At 46.5% G+C, this 21,924-nt stretch overlaps 1 protein-coding gene across 1 annotated transcript; it reads left to right on the forward strand.

The window, feature by feature from the left end:
• Window positions 1-26: 26 nt before the first annotated feature.
• Window positions 27-2,919, forward strand: LOC119281875. Its single transcript, XM_037562284.1, has 11 exons — window positions 27-451; window positions 598-780; window positions 1,092-1,193; window positions 1,276-1,311; window positions 1,399-1,494; window positions 1,575-1,667; window positions 1,760-1,876; window positions 1,997-2,029; window positions 2,103-2,153; window positions 2,262-2,334; window positions 2,425-2,919. The coding sequence occupies exons 1-11, from the start codon at window positions 116-118 to the stop codon at window positions 2,514-2,516; spliced, it is 1,212 nt and encodes a 403-aa protein (XP_037418181.1). The 5' UTR covers window positions 27-115; the 3' UTR covers window positions 2,517-2,919.
• The last annotated feature ends 19,005 nt before the right edge of the window (window positions 2,920-21,924 follow it).

A 21,924-nucleotide genomic window follows, 5' to 3' on the forward strand; every position in this document is an offset into this window, starting at 1 on the left:
ACCAGGAGCATTTACTCCTGAGTGTAGAATGGTACATTCCGTCTAAACAACGCAATCCTGCCACCCTGCTACTGCTAGTGCTATCAAGGCGGCAACAACTCTCACCGAGCTGGGGATGGTCAGCATAAACAAGGCAGATATCGTTGAGCCCGCCGACGAAATCGACCCTCCCATGGATCCCAGTCATGCTCTTGCAGTGGACAATTGCGTCGACGCGAATCCAGCAATGGAAAAATCAATTTCTCCTTCGCGGGTACCAAAGAGAAGTTTCCAACCGCCCACAAACGAGAGACAGGGGGCAGAGGCAGAGGAAATTGAAAACCTCCATGTTCAGATCAGACCTCTCAAATGTAAGTTGAACAAGGTACCGTATTATCGTTCTATACGCGATGAAAGGCAGCAGGTTGAGGTCTACCGCCGGCTCTCCCGGTACTACACCCAAGCCCATGAGGTACCAGTTATCACTTTATCATGGTTAGCTTTCACAGTTTTCATGATATATATTGCTTGGTTGGTTCGTCCTGTGTGTGTATTTTCGTAGTCTGATGTCTCCGCCTTTGCGTTTGTGTTCATCTACGGTCCGCTCTTCTACTGCAGTTACCCTCGCCCGGAGAGGAACCAGATAATGCGCAACTGGGCAAGGAACTCGAGCGTTGTCTGGATGCTTATGAAATAAATTTCCTCCAGCGCGCCAAAGACAATCCTGAATGGTACTTCCATCCTGAACAATGCAAGCTTGCCGGCTTGGAAGACTACCAGCGGCTAGTGCTTCGTGATCATGTAGGTCAACAATTGATTTCTCCATGCCAATTAGTCTAACTTTCATCCATGCTGACATTATCAAGCTTGTTCCCAGAACCAGTTAATGGGCATTCTGTTCTAACTACTCTGAGGTTGGGGATGGACTTTGTTTTCGTATGGTTGAATGTTATGATACTCCTTATAAAGGAAACTGTTAATGTCCTTTTATTTTTTTGTTTTTGAGACAATGTTAATGTCCTTTTATGATAGTCATGATTAACTCAGCAAGTGCCCATGTTTCTTTATGTGCTTGTACTAGCAGCAACCCAAGTGACATTTCCTTTCTGCAGGGTATGTATGGAGATTTGAAGCAATACCACCTGTATTATCATACCTACCAGGGAGATGTAGAGTATGTCCAGTTCCGTGAGCAGATGGCGGAGCAAATTAAGGTAGGCATGATGCAGTAAAGTGTAAACCATTGTATTCGTCATGCTAAGTTGGTCTGATAATGTTCCTTTTTCCATGTGACAGTGGATTGACAACGAAGCAGCACTCTTCGGCGATCAGGTACTCCTCAAAACCTCTTGCATTTCTAACTACACTGTGCTATAGTGTCACACATGAGCATGGTAACCATTTAATTTTGTTGTGTAGCGGCTGAGAAACGAGCTAGAGGCTTTTCTTCAAACACTGAGGATTGCGATGAGGTTTCCAAATATTTCCGGACGCTCAATTGTCTCTGCCTTACGTGTAATGCGCTTCTCCCACCTATTAATTTGGTTGCTGAAATAAGTGGTGATGGTATTTCACAATTCTGTTTCCAATTTCAGGAGCATCTATATAGCCTTCGGTTTGACTTTAACCACCGGAAGGACTTGGATGGTGTCTATCTTGAGATATGGAAACGGGTTGCTAGGAATAAGGTTATATTATCCGGCCAATCCTCACAATTAAGAAAATTCATGATATCTTTTCCGTTGTGATATTGATATCCACTCGCCTTGACATTGCTTAGATGAATTTCGGTGATGCTTTGAAGCAACTGTATGAAGAGAACATTTTCCCGTTCCGCAGACCTGACATCAAATTAGCACTCGATAGCTATCCAGGCCCCAGTTGGATAAACTCTAGTGTAGGTTCATCTTCGTCAAGGATAACAATCTACTTCTTCAGCTAATTACTTCACATATGGTTTCGTATTTTCATTTAATAATTTCGCTTCACTAATTGTTCTGTTTGTTTCTTTTTCCAGTATGATACTTACGTGGCTGGCATTGATGAGGGGGTAAGCATGCTTTGTGTGAGATCCATGCCTGATTCGAATCATTTACATTGATTTAACACTGCTCTATATGTAGTTCTCGGAAGACGAAGCTCATCCCTTGATCATAGAGGCCGTTGAGAAAATGGTTAGTTGATCTTGCTAGTTTTGTACTGTAGTTAGGAGTTGTTTCTTTGTGAACTTGATCTGCCTCCAATTGGCTATATTTTCAAGTGGATGCCAATATTACTTTCAGGTTGAGAAACGGAAGAACTATTTGGATTACACCAGAAAGAAATTGGAAATCGCAGCACGTATTGGTTTGAAAAGTATGAACAGACTTTACTATACTATTTACATGTCTATTTAATACGATAATAATGCAATTTCTGAAATTTCTTGTATAATTTTGCCTAAAGCGAGCAGCTTAGAGGTCACTGCACAAGGCGGGGAAAACCATGGTGATGGGAAGGCTGCAATAGTGAGCCGAGGGAAGCTATGCCATGAATAAAGAATGGCCTATGTTGCTGGTGCCGAACCTGCTGATTCCACCCTGTGCTCTGTCGCATGAGCTCCTGGTCACTTTGTGATGTCATCATCTCTATCTATGCGCTCCATGTATCCAGGGCACACACTTTGGAGCAGATGTATTCGTCTTTCCGCCGGTGAGTGCCAGAGTCCAATTCACCTTGGCTCCTCTGGAGCAGATTGACACTGCTATATTGCTATGTTGCTATGTTATCACAATAATTCATTTCCAATATGGCGATCTTATCACCAAGTACAGCAAACACCATTGAAATCTTAAGGTGTTTCTGTTTTCTAGGAATAAGCACATGTACGCCTCTAGCCACTCTCGCAGTCACACACAAACTGCTTCCTCTATTCCATGCGCAAGTTTACTGATCAGTAAAATGAATCTTCGCTGTGAAACATAATGTTTTGTTGTCTCCTTTTTCAGAGAGTTTCATTGTTTAATGACATTGGATGTTGTCTCTTTGAACAAGCTTATTAAATGGTTTTGGCGACCATGGTTTTTCATGTACTAGTAATGCTGAATGACCTTGACATCAGCAGAGTAAATTGCAAAAAACCACCACACTTGGGTCAAAGTTCTCAATGCCTCAAAAAAAAACCCACCGGAAAACATGCATTTTGGTGGGTGTTTGATGACATTTGCACAAGTGTGGTGGTTTTTTGCAATTTACTCAACATATCAGCAATTTATTCTAGGCTATTGAATAGTTCTATATTTCTATTATGGAAGGTGCGGTTGCGTGGGCGAGCAAATGGGAGTCGAGCCCCTGCTGTCCGTGGCGTCCATGGACAAACGGGAGGTGTCAAATTTTGCAATTGTGGTTGGAGATGCTCTTAGAACTATCCGAGCAAATGTCAAATGAGATATTTTGCCCTACTCATTGGCTAGTGTCCTGGGGAGAAGAATGATCACTGCTGCATGGTCCTTGGGAACTCTTCTTAAGAGCGAAGACATATGCAGCTTAAAGCTCTCTCCGGCCTTCTTTTGAGTCCTTCCTCTGGTCCTGGACAATGCAAGGTGCTTGAAGTGTGCTTACGAACAAAGTTTTTCATCGGTACAGCAAATCTTGCCATTAAAATGGATGATAAAAAGTTAGTCCATCTGTGTGCGACAATCAATTTGGAACGGAAGGAATAAGTTTTTTTCTTTAAAAGGAGGAGGGCCCCCGGCCTCTGCACCTGGGCGATGCATACGACCATTTTATTAATTATTCTTACAAGACCTTACAAAGTCATATAACAGTAAGACTAAAGCCAGCAACAACTGTCGCTACTCCTATCCAACTGATGAAGGGGCGCAGGGCCTAATACCAAACAGATATCGCAGCTAGGGGTGGGCATAAAAAACCGAGATCCGAAAAACCGACCCGAAGTATCAGGACCGAGACCAAAATGACCTGAACCGAATAAATTGGTTGCTTTCTCGATGCCCAGATTTAGAAAACCGATTCTAGTTCGGCTACTTTCGGTCGTCATCGATGGCTAACCGAATACACCGAGGTACCGAGGGCATTCCTACAATGGCCCAAAAAATAGCCCAGCCCATTACGTGAAGTCACCACTTGCCTTCTCTCTATCATCATCGCTACAGCCCCAACCCAAGTCCCTCCAATCGGGAACCCTAGGTTGCGAGCCTACCAGGCTGCAACCCTTCCTGCTCAGCCGCCACCCCTCCAGCCCTCCATACCCCACACCCTCCTCTCCACCGCAGTAGACGGCGACGATGTCCGGCAGCTTGCGCGGCGCGTAGGCGCAGCAGTGATTCTTGGGCTAGCACAATCTCCTCCTCCCCCTACTTCCCCAACGCCCTCACTTCCTCTTCTGCTTACATTGGCGGCCGGCGAGTGTGAGATAACATCCAGCTGCACCTACTCTTCCTTTCTTTAATATAATCTTGTGTGTTCGTCAATCCTTTTTTCCATGGAATGCTCGCGATTGCCAATTTTTCTGGCTAGATTCAATTCTGTTCGGTTTATTCGGTCAAACCGACACCAAACCGAAATTCCTGATGGACTGAATCGCCGGGTTCTTCGTTTTCAAGATAACCGATCGGTGACCAATCTCAGAAAACCGATTTTTCTGTAAAACCGATGAACCGAACCGAACAGCTCGGTTAAACCGAATGCCCACATCTAATCGCAGCCAAACCTAAACATCTAAGACCTAAGGTTTTAACCAGGACGCCTGCTGAGTATGGGGCACCTACCAGTCCGACGCACTCCTCAACTAGGACGCCTGCCGGGTATAAGGCCGCCGCAGCCACCTATCACCAATCCATCTTCAGTGTTGTATTGCTGCACCACCTTGCCCGGCCTCTCTGCCATCGACGCCACCACGATGTCTAATGACGTCACCCTCCTGCGCGAGTCCCTCGCCACACAGCGGGCGCCGAATCTGCACTGCGTCACGCCACCGAGAAACGCCATCATTAATGTCCAGGATGAAACACCGCTCCACCAATTATTCCGTCCACTGGTCCCTCGAGCCCGTGTACACCTCCAAGAATGACGCCACAAGAGGAAAACAACACAATAATGCCGCCGTCATCTGATCTACTGATCTAGGGTTTCCCGCGGAGGTAGCAGATAGTGGCCTGAAACTTCTCAACAACGATGCCTTCAACAAGGGAACGACACCAAATAGTGCCGCCATCGCCGGCCTCGGCAGCAGCCGCGAGCAGGTCTTCACCCAGATCTGTTCCAATGGCCTCCAAATAGTGCCGCCATCGCCGGCCTCGGCAGCAGCCGCGAGCAGGTCTTCACCCAGATCTGTTCCAATGGCCTCCATCAAGCGTCTTGCGCACGGATCGTCCACCACCGCGGCCGCCGTGTCGCCCGTCGCAAGACCATAGCCGCCGATACATCCTCCGTCGTGGGGCCGCCGCCCCGGGATCCAGCCCTCGTTGGCCGCCAGAACGAAGCCACCGAGCCCCATCGAGGGCGACCAACGGGACGGAGAAGCTAGATCCGGCCAAGCCCGGCCATGATCCGGCCTCTCCCCGCGTTGTAGCCACTCCCACGGCCCTGCATCTCGCCCGCACCCGAGGCGACGCAGGCAGCGCATGCGCGCACAACGCCGCGGAGAGGGGAAACGCCCCGCCGCCACCTTCCCTGGGGCGCGCGCGAACTTCGCCGGCGGCCCCTCCAGCGGCGGCGAAGCGAGGGAGGGGACGAGGGGACCTGGCGGCGGCGGCACTAAGTACAAATTTCATCGGTACAGCAAATCTTGCCTTTAAAAAAGGATAACAAAAAGTTACTCCCTCCGTGTGCGACAGTCAATTTGGACCGGAAGGAGCAAATACAAATGCAGGTCCCAAAAGGACGGAACTGCAGAGCACGTATTTTATCGCACGAAGCGGCTTAATCTGCCTGCTCCACGTCGTCGTCCTGCGCAAAGGCCTCCTTAAGCTTCCGGATGTTCTCCCGTACGGTGCTCATGTACGCGTGGAACATCTCGGCCCTCTCCTCGATCTCTCCAGGGCTCGTCGTCCATATCGAGCTGAGCGGAGGGCACGCGGGCGGCTCCGGGATCTTGCGCTTGGTCCCCGCCGGGGGCAGCTTCTGGCGTCGCAGCAGCATGCGCTCGACCCTGTCCGTGATCTCGTACATGTTCATCATCTTCTCCGGCCGCCGCGCGCGTTGTTTGGTCACGGATGGGAGCTGTGGGCTCTCTCCCGTTGCGATCGATCGATCTTTGCTGTGGCGGCTCCCGTTTCTGGTTACTTTATGGGTACTCCCATGATGTCCGATTCCTCCTCCGATTCGAGCTGCGTGGAGTGACCGGTGCCGTTTTGAATTCAAAACGCGTGGCACATTCTTTTTTTTGGACGTCGATATCCACCACATGTGTGGTATATTCGACATGCGCTTACACACCGTGTGTGGTCACGGATCGGAGTTGTGGCCTGTCGCGTTGTGTTATGTGTGATCGACCGATCTGTGGTGTCTCGCTTTATACTCCTACTCTAGGGGTGTGTTTGATTTAAGAACGAAGTGGAATAGAATGTCATGGTTCCATTTTAATAGCACGGGTCGGTTCCGTCCTTGTGTTTGATAGGAGCAATTTTGAAGAATGGAACGGTTATATGTTGGTGTTTGGTTCGAGAGATGGAATGAAATGAAATTGTTCATCTCACTTGATTAGATAGATTCATACTGAATCAGATTCTGATAGAAAACTAATGAATGCTAGTGAACACTTGATTATATCAATTAAGAGGTACATATAGACGTTGCAATACAGATACACAAGATCAAAGAACGAGAATCTATCATAATCAGAGAGCAGAAAAATCATATCACGCAACACACACACACACACCAACGTCCAGGAAAAATCAGATCAGGCACCACTGCTAGAAACAACTATCTGTCAATAGCTATGGTCTGCAGCTACACCATGACGGCCGAGTTCGCGAGGTTGCACTTTGAGCGCCTTCAGAAATAACAGATCGTTAAGAGGCATAGGAAGGAGGAGCTGCCGCTAGCAGGTGAGGCCGGGAGGCCGCCGCCGGCCAGCCACGAGCCACTGCTCCACTCCTCCTTAGCCGCTGCCCGCAGCAAGCAGCTATGGTCTCTCAGATGTGTCCGCGACGGGATGACCGCTCCTCGTTCTTTGCCTGGATGTGTGCGCGGCGGGATGGCCGGCTGTGAGGAAGAAAGACGAGCGAGAGGAGAGGCGACGGGGAGGTGAGGGACAGCCGGCGCTGGGTCGAGGGAGTGTGGCGGCGCTGGGATTTGGAGGGTGCGCGCGAGTCGGGGAGGGGGAAGAGGCGCAGGGTCCGCTCGTTCCGCGTGGTCCGGTCGATTTGAAGGTATGCCTTGGTTCCGCATATACAGAGAATATTCGTTCGGTGGAAACAAGTTGATTCCATTTCAGTGATGTACCGAACGCCGGAACGAGGCCCAGGTACGGGTTAGACCCATGCCATTTCACTTGGTGATTGAAACTGAACACATCCTAGGATGTCCGATTCTGGCTCTAGTTCGTGCTCCGTGCACAGGTCGTTTTTTTACGGAAATGTTAACGCCCACACGTGTGGGCGTTCACCATCTCGACCACACGCATCCATCGCCGTCCAGTACGTTTTGCACGAATCTTAGCACAGTCTGATCGATTTTCTATGCCACGTAGGACAAGGCGTGTGTGTGGTGCGTGAGACAGGTCGCCCGCACGCCGGTTGCCCCTCCGCGGTCAGCGGTTGCCACCCGGGGGCGTGCGGTGGAATTGCCATGCGCCCGCACGCCCCACGCCGACCGTGGTTGACGTCAAACACGTCGCGCACTTCGCCCCCCTCCCTGTCACGGTTCCATTTCCTCATCCCCGCAGTCACTCGCACAACCCACTTCGCATTTCAAACCATTGGGGGAGAAGTCGAGGGGAGAAGGCGACGACGAAGGCGGAAGAGTCGACGGTGTTCGCGGCCGTCGGTGGTGCTCGCCGGACCGGAGCGGCTTCGCCGGAGCGCCTGCAGATTGAAGGTAATGCTCGCTCCCACTCTCGCAATTCTTGCCCGCATTTCCCCCCTTCCCTCCCCGTTCGATGCTTCGATCGAGATTCGTAGGGATTCAGGCGATTTGGCGATGCGTCGGTGTTCCCGCCGGCGGCGGAGTCCTGTGCTTGCCGTATTCGGTGGCACTGGGCAGTTTCGTCGCCGCCGCGGCGGCGGTCTCGCCGGTGTGGTTTTGCCTGTGTAGAGACACACACTGGTTGTGCCTTGGGATTGGGCCGTTGTTTTCCGGTCTGTTGGTTGCGCATTGATTCGAATTGGTATTTGTGATCAGTTCGGGGAGAATTTTGAGGTTGAATTTCAAGTCATTACAGTTGTCATTGAACCCTAGATCTAGTTTAGTGTTTCTGAAACTGCAGTATGAAGGCAAACCTGGTAGCTTGATTACCTCTCATGAGTGTATGGGCAACTAACTTCCTGAATGACTGTTGTAGTTGCCACAAACATGCTTTCCCATGCGGCAACTAATTTATTGAATGACTGTGATAGTTGCCACAAACATGCTTTTCCATGTGGCAACTAATTTCCTGAATTACTGTGATAGTTGCCACAAACATACTTTTCCATGTGGCAACTAATTTCCTGACTTACTGTGATAGTTGCCACAATCATGCTTTTCCATGTGGCAACTAATTTCCTGCAAAATACTGTGATAGTTGCCACACTGTATGAATTGTAAAGTGTAGTTAATTGGTAGTCACTGTAGTTTCAGCAATCAATTGCACTTGATGGCAACTAATCTGCACATCAACTGTGTCTGTTGCCACCTGAATAGTATATTCTTGTGGCAAATAGAATATGAACACACCTTGTCTGTTGCCATATTGTAGACAAGATAATGTGGTAATTTGGCTTCATAACATGGCAACTAATTTGCAAATCAATTATGTCAGATGCCATACATATGCTTCCCATATCGCAACTATTTTGTCTGACCACAGCATGTCTGTTGCCATATTACAGTCAGTATAGGGTATAATGTGGCAAATTCATTGTACGACAGACGCAATTTTCGTGTTTTGCCATGATGACTTGCGATATCTGAACACACTGTGGCAATTATTCTGGTTCTTCATTATATGTTTTTCATTGCTTTTCTGTATTATGTGTTACATTTTAACATGGCAATTTCAACCAAGCACATTTTTTCTTCTGAACACATGGCAACTCATTTGGTGTGTTTAGGACAAGGTGTGAGCTGCCACATATTAGGCTTTGTGCAGTGGAGGATTCTGTGACTTTCAATAAGTACTATATTGTGCTAACATGGCAACTTCAACATTTTGTTTTCAAGTGCATTTACGATCTATACACTTTTTCAAATGTAACCAATGTGCTTAATTGCCACATTTATGTTTTCGACAATCACAGGGGGTGCGTGCATGTTCATGCGATATTTTGCATTCATTAGTTGACATTTTCTGTTATGTGGCAACTGCTTACTTCCCTGCATTCTGTTTTCATTTTCCACCGTGACAATTTGGTCTGTTCCTACCTCAGCAGAATGGCTCGCGTTCATCGTCATAACGATGATGATGATTTCATGGATCCACCACAGCATAATCGGGCAACTGGACGGAGAAAAGAGGGCGATGAGTTAACTGTCCACACACCCCTCCTCCTGCATATGTTATTGGTTGCCACCTCGAGCTTTGCAGTCGTCTTGTCATGAACTAGAATTTCATGACAGTGCAAAACATGGCAACAACTGATTCTTTTTGTATGTTTTTCGCAGAAGAAGAAACGTATTCGCAACAGAGCCTCCCAAGAACGACTGACTACATTGACTGACAGATTTACCGATGATCAGAAGGGAGCTGCTGCTGAGATGGGTACGCAGGCTCTGATGAATGTTCGGTGCACGAATCTTGTCAACCTTGTATGCGACTGGCTTGGTGAGATTTATGACCCCGCCTCCAGGGAGTTTGTGATTCCGGGACGTGAAAGACTACCGTTGAACGAGGAATATGTGTTCTGCACTTTGGGTGTGCCTCGTGGACAAATCAAAGACCCATACGAGGTCAATAACGAGATCGAGGAAGCGCTGTTCCCCCGTTTTTTTCCTGGGTTGGAATCCATGCTGAACACGTCTGTACTGGCAGATTCGCTGCAGGCCATGACAACCCATGGAGATGTTTTTAAGATGAAGCTACTCATGTACCTCATCTCAGCTGTTTTCGCGCTGACCACTTCTCTTCACCCAAGCAATAAATGCTTCCCCATCCTGGTGAATGATCCATCTTTACTACTTTATTTTCCTTCAATCTTTTTGCTCCGATGTCATGTGTAAAGCTAGTCACTGCCAGTGTTTTTTGATGTTTTTTCCATTCGATTTCTGATGCGGCAACTCGTTGTCCAGAAATTTTTTGCGGTGCAGGCAAAACTGGAAGATGTGAAGAACATAAATTGGTGTAAGTTCATAGCTGACTTCCTGCACGATGCATTCTCAAACAAGATGTACCAAAAGGGTCATCGACTGCATTTAATGGTATTTTTTATGAGTCTTTTCTGTGAACACTCTTTTTTAACACCCGTTTATTCATGCATGGCAACCTGATCATAACAAGATGGCAACTGCCATCATATTATGATGGCAACTGCCATCATTACAATGTGGCAGCTGCCATCATTACAATGTGGCAACTGCCATCATTACAATATGGCAACTGCCATTACATTATGATGGCAATTAGCACACACAGATGGCAACTTCTTCTTTTTCTGTTTTTCATGCACTTTAACTTGATTATCATGGGAACATAGATTATCCTGTTTTTTCCTGCAAAGTACCATGATGGCAACTGATATTTTATTTCTTTTTAAAATTATCGTACATTAGCTCATGTATGTCGACTGTCTTGATCTGTCCACCGTGGATTTCACTGGGACAGGAGGCCCGCCGCCTACGCACAAGTTTGCTGTTTCTGCGTGGACTATCAACGCTGTCAAGACTGTGCTTGCTGCAGACAGGGTAACTGATACCAAATATGGAAAACTGCAGGTTAGTTTTGGTTTCTTTCTCTACACGGCATGCTTATAAATTTGACATGCGGCAGCCGTCTGTGGTTCACAAGAGATGACTATCTTTGTTAGCCATGGCTGTCTACGCATGGTATCCATGTCTCACTCCACATGGCAACTATGTCGTTCGTGCTGAAACTTACATTCACGTCTTTTTTTCCAGTTTTACAACACATGAACTGCTAGTCGGTGTTCATCATTCTCTCTTACATCCTAGCTTTTTTTGTTTTTTCCAGCTGATGGCCAAGCATGCTATAGGCTACAGCGTGTTTGGGGGGCCTCAAAACTTTGGAAAGTGGATGGACGTGCACTCAGCTCCGTCTTACCCTACTGAGGTAATCAAAAGATCTACATCTATGGTTTTGCCTTGGATTATTTTTGATCTCGCGCAAGTGACTGTAATATGGGTGGTTATTTCTCCTTCTTTGTTTCGTGCACAGGCGAGGGCACATGTTAAGCATCTAATTGGGCAGTTTGCATCCGGAATGACCGGCTTGCTTAGGAAGTTGATTGAGGGGTGGACGTCTCTTAGTGGCTCTGACAGTGACGCGGTTGCGAGGCAGTTCACTTCATTTGTCCCAGAACGGACACATCGGCCAACTGGTTGTCGTGGCCGGTATGACTACAACAGTTCCCAAGAGCTTGCTGACACACAAGATGAACTAGATGGAGACGCTGCTCTCAGCAAGGATGACGACGATGACATGGAGAACGCGGAAGAGGACACCGATGATGATGAACATGCTGAAGTTCGTGTAGGTGCTAACAAGGGGAAGGATGCACCAGATGTCCCCCCCACCGGAGAAAGTCAAAGAACATACGGCTGTGAGAGGCGAGGGGGTGTTGCCATCAAAGAGGGGGAGGTCTCTAGAGGATGTTGGGCAGGGTTCTCCTGGCAAGAGGTCTAGGACCGACCCCGTAGCTGCCAGGAGGAGGTTCGACTTTAATTTTAGTTTTTTGCTTTATCTGTATTTTTTGGAACAGAATGATCCCGTTTTGCACTTGATTTTACTAAGCGCGGCAATGAGTATGTTGTCTGACAATTGCCATCTTTTTTCCTCCATCTTTCACGTGCAGGGAGGCGACAGCTGGTGGACGAGCAGTTACGAAGAAACATGCACCAACGCCAACCCGTGCTTCTACTCGTTTAAACAAAGGCGCCCCATTGCTGGTGACACCCCTTCCACCAGGTCATCTCCTCGTACGACAACGTCCAACACCGGGGATCCTGTCATGTTGCCAGACCTGAGAAAGCCAGTCAAGAAGTAGGTTTTCCATGCGCTTTCATTGACATAGTGCTATATTTTTTGTTTTTTCAATGCATCCGTTCAGCTTGTCACATGGGCTTCTGTCATCATCCCCATATGGCAACTGCTGCTTTTCAAAATGATTTTTCTTCCCTTTTATGAGTGCATGGCAACTCCTACTTGTTTTTACATGGCAACTGCTATCTAGGCCAAATGGCAACTCTCACTGTACCCTACATGGAAACTGCCATCTTTTCCATTGGCTTGTGTGCTCATCCCATACCTAGTTTTGAAATTGCATTACTGGCAGATCAGACATTTTTAGCATTCTTCAAGTTGGCCAACATGGCAACTATTGATGGACTTGCATGGCAACTGCTAACTATGCCACATGGCAACTCATATTCCCCTCACATGGCAACTACCAGCTTTTCCACTTATTTTTCATTTTTTTTAGATTTTTACCATGGAAAATATTCTTTGTTTATTTTTAATACCTTTTTCATGTGCTTTCATTTTTGTAGGGTGAAGAAGACTACTGCACGCCGGGCCAAGCATATCAGTAGGGACCCACTCAAACGCCTTCATTCAAAGTTGTCAATAGGGGGCAACTCAGATGTTCATGAGGCGCCAGGCGACAAAACTGCTGCTGCACCGTCAACTGTTCCCACTAACTCTGACGCAAGTGGCCGACCATCTCCGCCTGCTGCAGATGTGTAGGCTAGAACAACGGGCATTCGTACATCAGGGAGTGACGAGTCGGTGTCTGCCAGGACAGCTGAAATATTGCCCACTCTTCTGGCAATGAAGGATGCTGCTGTGAGCCATGCCACCCCATCAGGAAGTGTTGAAGTGGATGCCCCCGAGACCAACCTAAGCAAGGAAGATTCCCGACCGTCTGACACTGATTCCAAGCGCGTGCGTGGTGGCACTCCTGTGCCCACGACAGAAGTTGCTGAGGCGGCAGTTCATAATGATATGCCATCTGCAGGTGAGAGTCTTGGCACAACAGCTCCATCTCCCGGCGGTGCAGATATTGCTCAGGCCACTGTTCCGCGTGCTGGTCTTCCACCTAGGCGTCGTAGCCCCCGCAAGCAATCAACAGTCGTATCCAACGCACCAGCTGCAGCTAGGAGCAGCAGAGATGAGTCTGGTTATGTCCCTGCGTCCACACTGTTCCCGCTAACTGCCAAAAGCAATGTTATGGAGAAACTAGAAGACCAGAGTACAACTGATGCAGGTGCCAAGCCAGGCACGAGTGATGAAGGTGAACGTCTGGAGCAGACCGCGCCTTTACCCGCAGTGGAAATCCCCAGCTTAAATCTGCGCACTTCCAAACTCTCAATCAACATCGGTGTCCCCTACAGCCCCAACAAGAGGATTGTCAACAAATCTACGCCCGTCACCACTAATAGCACACCCCACCCTATTAACAAGCCTGTTGATTCTGCAACGGCTGATTCAGATATGTTTGTTGATCTTTCACCATTGGATTCTGCCCCGCAAGTTGTTCGCGGTCCGGCCAGTAGGCATGAGAGGCACCCAATGGCCTTCACCCCACCGAGCTTCAGCCTTGGCGTTAGTCAAGATCAACCAGTGGCTCAAGATCCTATGCCAGTTGCCTTTGCTTTTCCGGGAGGCATGCCCGCAATGATGGCGCAGTGGTTGAGGGCAGGAAGGTTGTCAAGTTCGTTGAGCCGATCGTCCAAGGTACATTTTCTTCTGTGTTTATCTTTTTTCTTTTATACACCTGTGCAGTATGACTTTTATCCCAATCAATTTTTTTTCTTTTTTTTTGGTTTCTCATATGTGATGGCAGCTGACATGTGGTGAGATGGCAATCGAATTTACTACATCATCTCACCTACATTTTTGTTGCCATGATGTAGTTTCCATTAGGGCAAGCACATTTTTGCACTAGTGTTGATAAAACATGGCAAGTGTACTTGTTCTCACATGGCAACTATAACACTCTATATATTTGTATTTGGACTTGCTGTAGCATGTCACCTGCATTTTTTGTTTCCATGCTACATTTCTCATCCGACAACTACATGGAAACTGGAGTTGGAACAACATGGCAACTGCAGTTGCCTTAACATGGCAATTACAGTGCAAAAGACACCTGGGAACTGGATTTTCCTTCACATGGCAACTGGAGTACGCACAACATGGCAACTGCAGTTGCTTTCACATGGCAATTACAATGCAATACACCTGGCAACTGGAATTGCTTTCACATGGCAACTCCCCAATTTTTGTATCTACATTATATATCATGCACCTTTTTCTATTCGCTCTACTTTTGTTTTGTTTTTCAGGTATCCTAAACCACATTTTCATCCTTGCAGGCACCCCTGAGGAGATTTCGCCATCTCTTGATGAAGCTTACCATAGGATTGAGGAGGCAGCATTGCAGAGGAGGTCCTCACGAGGTCAGGGGCAATCAAGTTTCAATGTGCCTGCAGATACGGTATCTGAGGATACCATTAGGAGTGCCCCCCTGGTTCTGTGAGGCAGCAGAGGATAGTTCACCCACCCCCCGCGGAAGACTACGAGCCTGAAGTCAGGGCCACGAAGGAACAGATCCAACTGTATGATATTGTCAAGCGATTTTGTAATGCGAGGGCCAGCAGCAAGCACATGAAGGAACTGAAAGCGTAAATGACCTCACCACATAATCTCTCATTTTGCCTTGCTCTTTTTTACCATTCACCTTCTTTGTACTTTCTATACATGATCCGCTTTACGTTTTAGTTCTTTCTCTTTTTACTTAGTAGACATGATTCTTTCATGCTATATCATTTTCATACAGCTATGTTTGGACAGAACCAAGGTTATTCAATGTGAATCGACGTACGTCGATCTGGGTGATCTTGCTGAGTCCGTGAGGCCAAACGGTAAAATATCAACGAATGTAGCTGCGTGCGGGATTGACTACATCAACAAGCATATGGATATGTCTCCTGACAAAACAATCATGCATTACAGTGTGACCTGCAAAATATGGGATGGTGACTTCCACCACAAAATCCTGAGGAAGAATTTTGCTCAACACGGTGAATTCAAGCTCACAGTGAAGAAATATGTGAGTTCTCCTTCCCTGTTTGCACTGTTTTTCCACATGGAATGGTTTTTTGCCATCATCTGCACTTTTTGTTCATGTGCCAGATGTTTCATGTGGCATCAGCTGCCGTGCAAACTGACTTTTTGATTTTTTGCATCCCGTGCAAACTATGTGGCAACTTCAAAGTAAAATACACGACAAATTTTGTTCATACATGGACGACAACTTTTCTTGTCCCTCTGTTGTTCTTCATGTGAACTCTGCTTCTCATTTCCTTCACTTTTACATGCAGGTCATGTTCCCCATGTTCCAGGAGCTTGCACCACATGACCCACACGAAAAGTGTGGTCACCACTATGCGATCTGTCTTGACCTGAAGAACCAACGCTTTGAGGTGCTTGATTCAATGCATTCGGCAGCTGATGCAGACCTTACTTCACATGTTGAATTCTTCATCAACAACGTCAAAGAGGCATGGAACCGTCACTACGAAAACTCAAAGGTCCAGATCAGACATTCCCCGATTGAGTACGTGGCGACCACGAATCAAGGGAACACATAATTTCCTACCCCCTCCTCCATGTTGTTACATCTGAATTGAAGTTTATCCTTTGTATGTCTGTCCTTTTTGCGAGTTCACCTTATTCTTTTTCTTGTGCAGGACGGACTGTGGCTTTCACACGTTGGAATACTTTGCAAAGTGGGAAGGTAGACTTGTCCCCGCTGTCACAGCTGCAACGGTCGTTGAGCTCCGAAAAATTTACACATGGAACTGGTTGACGAATGAAGATTTCAACAAGCGGTCCCGAGCACACGAGTTCATGGAGGAAGCTGTGAAGAAAGTCATCAAGAAGTACAAGTGATCACGTGGCGTTACACACCTGACGCATACCTTACATTCTGTTGCTGAGGAATGTAAGGTACTATCTTTTGTTTCTTTGTCAAAACTATGTTTGTGTGCTATGTTACGACTGCAATCCCACGTAGCCTAGTATGTAGTGGTGGTGTGTGAGCGACATTTGAATATTTTCTGTAATATATGTGTGGATGTGAACTTATTTAGGCGTGACAGCAGATATGTTTTATGTTTATCATTATTATTATGGTTTCATCGTTTTGTAGCAACAGTTTGCTGCTACTAATGCGTCTACGATGTTTTAAAACATGGAAAAATGTAGTTCATCAGATATGGTTAGTGAAAGTCATCGTCGTTTTTCGTTTGGCGATGCAGAGTCATTACAAATACCATGTCATATTGCAGTACAACTAACATGGCAGATTCAGTGCAAACAACACGGCAGATCCAGCATAATTAACATGGCAAATCCAGTACAATTAACATGGCAGATCCAGTACAATTAACATGGCAGATCCAATACAAAATATCATGACAAATCCAGTACAAAATATCATGGCAGATCCAGTACAAAATATCATGGCAGATCCAGTACAAAATAGCATGGCAGATTAACTACACATAACATGGCAGATTAAGTACCCATAGCATGGCAACTGCATTTATCCATTCAATGTGTTTTCCTTCAACTTCTGATGCCCCTCAAGAGTCATTCTCCCAACTTAACAAAAAATTCACAACATCTAGGTTACAAAACAAAATGTCCACAAGGACCATGTCACAGCGCCCCAATGTTTCTTACGGATTGCCTGTGCCTTTCTTTGTTTTCTTGTGTTTTGCTTGAATCTCCAATCCCGATTTGTATCTTATCTCTTTTGGACGCCCCTTTGTGATGGAACGGGGCGGGTTCCTGACCTGGGTTTGTGTGCTTGCTGTTCCAGATCCTATCTCCGAGTTTTCTGATGATGGCCCCGTGGACGAAGGCACACTTGACGTGCGGGGGAACCGGTGTAAGGCTTCCTTAGCTTTCCTCTTCTTGATCTCATCAAGCTCTCTTTTTAGGGCTTTCCTGTGTTTTTCTGCGACTCTCGCTGTCTCATCACTCTTGCATGCTTCATCAATTAGCTCAGCATAGTTCTTTGTCAGCACAACGTGCCTCACGGCTTCCATGGTTGACTCCGGTCTCTCGTCATGTACAGCCAGAACTGCATTTGTTGTCTGCGGCGCCAACGCGTCATCAGCGTCCCAAGTCCATCGCCGCCTTATGAAATGGCAGGGCATCCGTGTCACCACGTTCATGTCCATTACTTTTAGTATGTGACAACACACAATGCCGTCCTGTTCAAACTTGCAGCATTGCCAGTAGTATTCGCCTTGGCCGATCGAGGCTTTCACGAAGTAGTTCCTTCCCTTGTCCGGGTCATCAGGTTCTGAATCTGACATGCCCAAAATAGAACACACTTTGAACGTATGTTCGTTCACCTGGAAAGCCGTGAACATGCTGGCGCGCTTTATTTCTTCCTGGAATCTGCAAATTATGTTTGTTTTTTGTTAAAATATGGTGTGCTGTTTTTTGTAGCACATTATGTTGTCGTGACTTATAGAAGTATATTTCGTCTGAACATGGCAACTGTAGTACATTAAACATGGCAACTAAAGTGCCTTAGACATGGCAACTGCAGTACATTAGACATGGCAACTGCATTGCATTAGACATGGCAACTGCAGTACATTAGACATGGCAACTGCAGTGCATTAGACTTGGCAATTGTAGTGCATTAGACATGGCAACTGCAATGCATTTTGAACTAGTCATTGTCATTTCCATACAAACACCCCCACTGGAAGTGCAGTGCATAAAACATGGCAACTACATTTATTAAACATGGCAACCTTAGTTGAGTAAACATGGCATTTGTATTCTTAGTAAAAATGGCAATTGCATTTTTAGCAAACATGGTAAATGCAGTTCAGTAAACATGGCAAATGCATAACATTTTCAGTTGGCATTGCCATTTGCATACCAACATGCCCATTTGGAAGTACAATTTATTACACATGGCAAGTGCATTTCATTGAACATGGCAACTGCAGCTGATTAAGCACGACAAAACAATAGTTCACTAAACATGGCAACTGCAGCTGAGTAAGCATGGCAAACAGTATTTTCATTAAACATGGCAACCACACATCATGGCAACTGCATTGCATTCTATATGGCACCTACTACATGCGTGCTTTGCGCAAATAAGACTGTAACGCAACTGACTTATTTGATAAAGATCTTGTTGGTGTATATCTTGCTCATTTGCCTCTCCATCGATAAATACGTTAGCAATTTTAGCTGCTTCAGCGCGGTGTTCGCTTCTTGCTGTAGCTCAGATCCCAGTATTTTTTGTTGCAAAGCTATGTACTGCTTGGCAAATTGAAGCAATGAGTTGCCAGGGCTCACGTACCGCTTCAAAACAGCATTGAACCCCTCGCTGCGCTGCGTAGTCTGCAGAAATGGGAAGAAGCACTGCATGAAGTAGGCCGGCACCCAGTACATTCGCTTCTCCCATAGGCTAGCAAGAGTCTCATTGTCTTGTACTTGATATGTTTCAATCATGGCCATCCAGCTCCTTTCAAACTCCTCCACTGTCAAGCTGTGATCCACGCACAGCTCGAATGCCTTGTGCAGCTCTGGACAGTCATCAAAGAATGGTCCTAGCGTCTCCTCAGCCTTTTTTATAATGTGCCACCTGCAGTGCCTGTGCACTGCCAACAGAAAGACCTCCTCTATGCCTGCGCGCATGCTAAAATCCTGGTCTATTATTATGTTCATCGGTGCAAGGCCATCCATGCACTCCAAGAAGGTCTTGAACAACCAAACGTACCCATCTGTGTCTTTGTTCCGAACGAGCCCGCATCTGAACTGCAACGACTAATTGTGGTTGTTTATTCCTATGAATGGAGCGCACGGCATCTTGTACATATTAGTGAGATACGTCGCGTCGAATGAAATGCAATCTCGGAAATGTTTGTAGGCTCTTCTTGCAGCATCATCCACCCAATACATATTCCTGACACGGTCCTCATCGTCCAATCTTATCCTGTAGAAGAAATCTGGATCTTCCTTCGCTTTCTCATCAAAGTAGGCCATCGTGGCTTCTGCATCAGCCAACTTGCTCTCTCTACGGTATTTTGCCTTTAGATTTGTGACGTCAGCTGGTATGTAGGGCATGCTATTCAGAGTGCCATTTTTGCAGTGGATGAGTGATAGTATCTGCACCATTCTTGGTGGACCGACGTTACAATCATGTAGCAACTTTATAAATTTTTTCTCGAGTGGGGTGAATCCTCTATGGGCGATCAGAAACTTCACCAGGTCAAACTTCTTTATGAGTTGGTGATTGTGCTCATCAAAATATTCAGTCACCACCCACTGTGCTCCATCTACGTTTAGCTTACACCGGACAGGGCATTCCGTCTTGAGAATGATTCCTCTCTTTCGTTCCGGAATGACAGGCGCAACACCTTTCCCCTTCTTGTTCCTTCGTGCCTTGTGGCACCTTATCTCACCTCTGCTGTATTCGTTTGTTTTCTTAATCTTCCTATGGTATTCGGTGTTGACCGCAAACCCATGGAACTTTGCATATGTCTGGTAGAATTCCTTTGCTTCTTCGAACGATTCAAATCTCTGCCCAATGTATGGTGGCTGAGGTACCATGATCTCTGATTTCCCACCATCTTCATCCCATTGTGCTTCGTCATTAGTTTCATGATTCACTTTAGTATCGGTGGCAGTTTGATCTACTTGAGTGTTCCCAGTGCTCGTGTGCAAAGGGGTGCTTGTCGGCATTGCAGGAATGATTGCCATTTCTGACTCTGACTCGGTATTGTTTGCGGCATGACTTGTGGCTGGCTGGAGGACTGCGTCTTCCGTGCGCTTAGAGCTTCCCGCAGTAGATGCCCCTGCGCTGCTGTTCATTGTAGTTGTAGTCAGTAGATGTCCTGTAATAGAAAAAAGGACAAGCGTAAGATCTTTTGCTTGAATGACATGTTTATCGTAACGGAGTACATCAACTTCAAGTGATTTGGCATGACATCATTCAAAACAATCAAGCTGTTAGTCTGCATGTCAACATGCATGGCAACTGTAGTTGTCTAGTCATGGCAGCTACTGTCCAACAAACATGGCAACTACTGGGTTTTCACTAGTTGCAGCAGTCATGCATGGCAACCATCTCATTTTTCAGTAGGAAAACTTTGATTCTATGTGCATGGCAGCTGTAGTCCTGCATACATGGCAAATACTGCCACCAACACATGGCAAACTAGTGTGTTCTATCATCAATTTTTTTATATCATAGTCTCGAGCTCACTATGCAAATTTTTCATTTTACCTTGTTGTGCTGCATGTGCCCATCTTGTGTGGTCTGTAACACCAAATTGATGTGCTCTATCTGCATTGTGTGAAGCTTGCCATGAGACGTTTGCCAGGGTAGAAGCATCGTAATAACCTGTAAGCATGGTATTAGATGGGTAATGCATGGCAACTGCAGTTGTCCAGGGATGGCAACTGCAGTTGTCCTTGATTGGCAACTGCAGTTGTCCAGGGATGGCAACTGCAGTTGTCCATGGATGGCAACTGCAGTTTGTCCAGGGATGGCAACTGCAGTTTGTCCAGGGATGGCAACTGCAGTTGTTACGGGATGGCAACTACAGTTGCCAACTATGCTCCTTCTGCTAATTCATCGTCTGCAACTTCACTTTTTATGGACTCACCTGTGTATGACGTCGATGGCAGGTACATGGGTGCCTCCTGATGCCACATGCTGCACGAAGGCTCTGCATTTTTTCCCGACATAACTCGTGAGTCTTTTGCCATCCTTTGCAAGTTTATTTTTCATGTTCAGACCAGTATGTTTCATTTTCGTATGCGTTACCCTGATTTGCCACATTAGCTACTTGAAGTTGGTTGCCCATACATTTGTCAGTGTTAGCGCCCTGTGACTGAACTTGCCATGGTGCCCCCCTCAGTGTGTTTTGGTCATAAGAACCTGCAAAAAAATGACAGTGTAGTACATAAGTAGAATGTCATCTTGATCGTCGCGAACATGGCAAATTTTATTTTTCTTTTATTTGCATGCATCATACCAATGCGTGCGTACTGTTCTAGTAGTGGTAGCAACGGCCCTGCAGAAATGAGTTGACTGTATTCTGATGCATCCCAAGGGGGCGTTTCTGGCCTTTGAGAACCGAAAAGATCAGTGCCATCTCCGTGACTCATTCTTTTTCCGTGTCTCGTTTCTGCCACTGTGCTATCAATCTCTGCATGAACAAGAACGCATCAACAATCCACAAAAAATGTATCCTTGTGCTGCTTGCATGTAGAAGTTAACACGTCGGTGTTATCACATTTTCATGCGTAGGCAACCAGCATATCATGGCTAGTAGGACATGTACGTCCACTATCTTTTCTAAAATCTGGGTGCTAGCCATCCATTCGAGTCGATGGCATCAGCCACTACAAATAGGATGGCAAGCAATAAGTTGACATGGTGGCAGTTGACGACAATGATAGGTGGCAACTGTTGTTAGACACCAGTGGCAATTAATTTTGACACCCCCATTATTCCAAATTTCTCAATTTTCTCTACCTTCTTATGGATTCCTACACATCCATTCATTTACCAACTG

Source organism: Triticum dicoccoides, chromosome 3B, assembly GCF_002162155.2.
Source record: "Triticum dicoccoides isolate Atlit2015 ecotype Zavitan chromosome 3B, WEW_v2.0, whole genome shotgun sequence".
Classification (NCBI taxonomy): Eukaryota; Viridiplantae; Streptophyta; class Magnoliopsida; order Poales; family Poaceae; genus Triticum; species Triticum dicoccoides.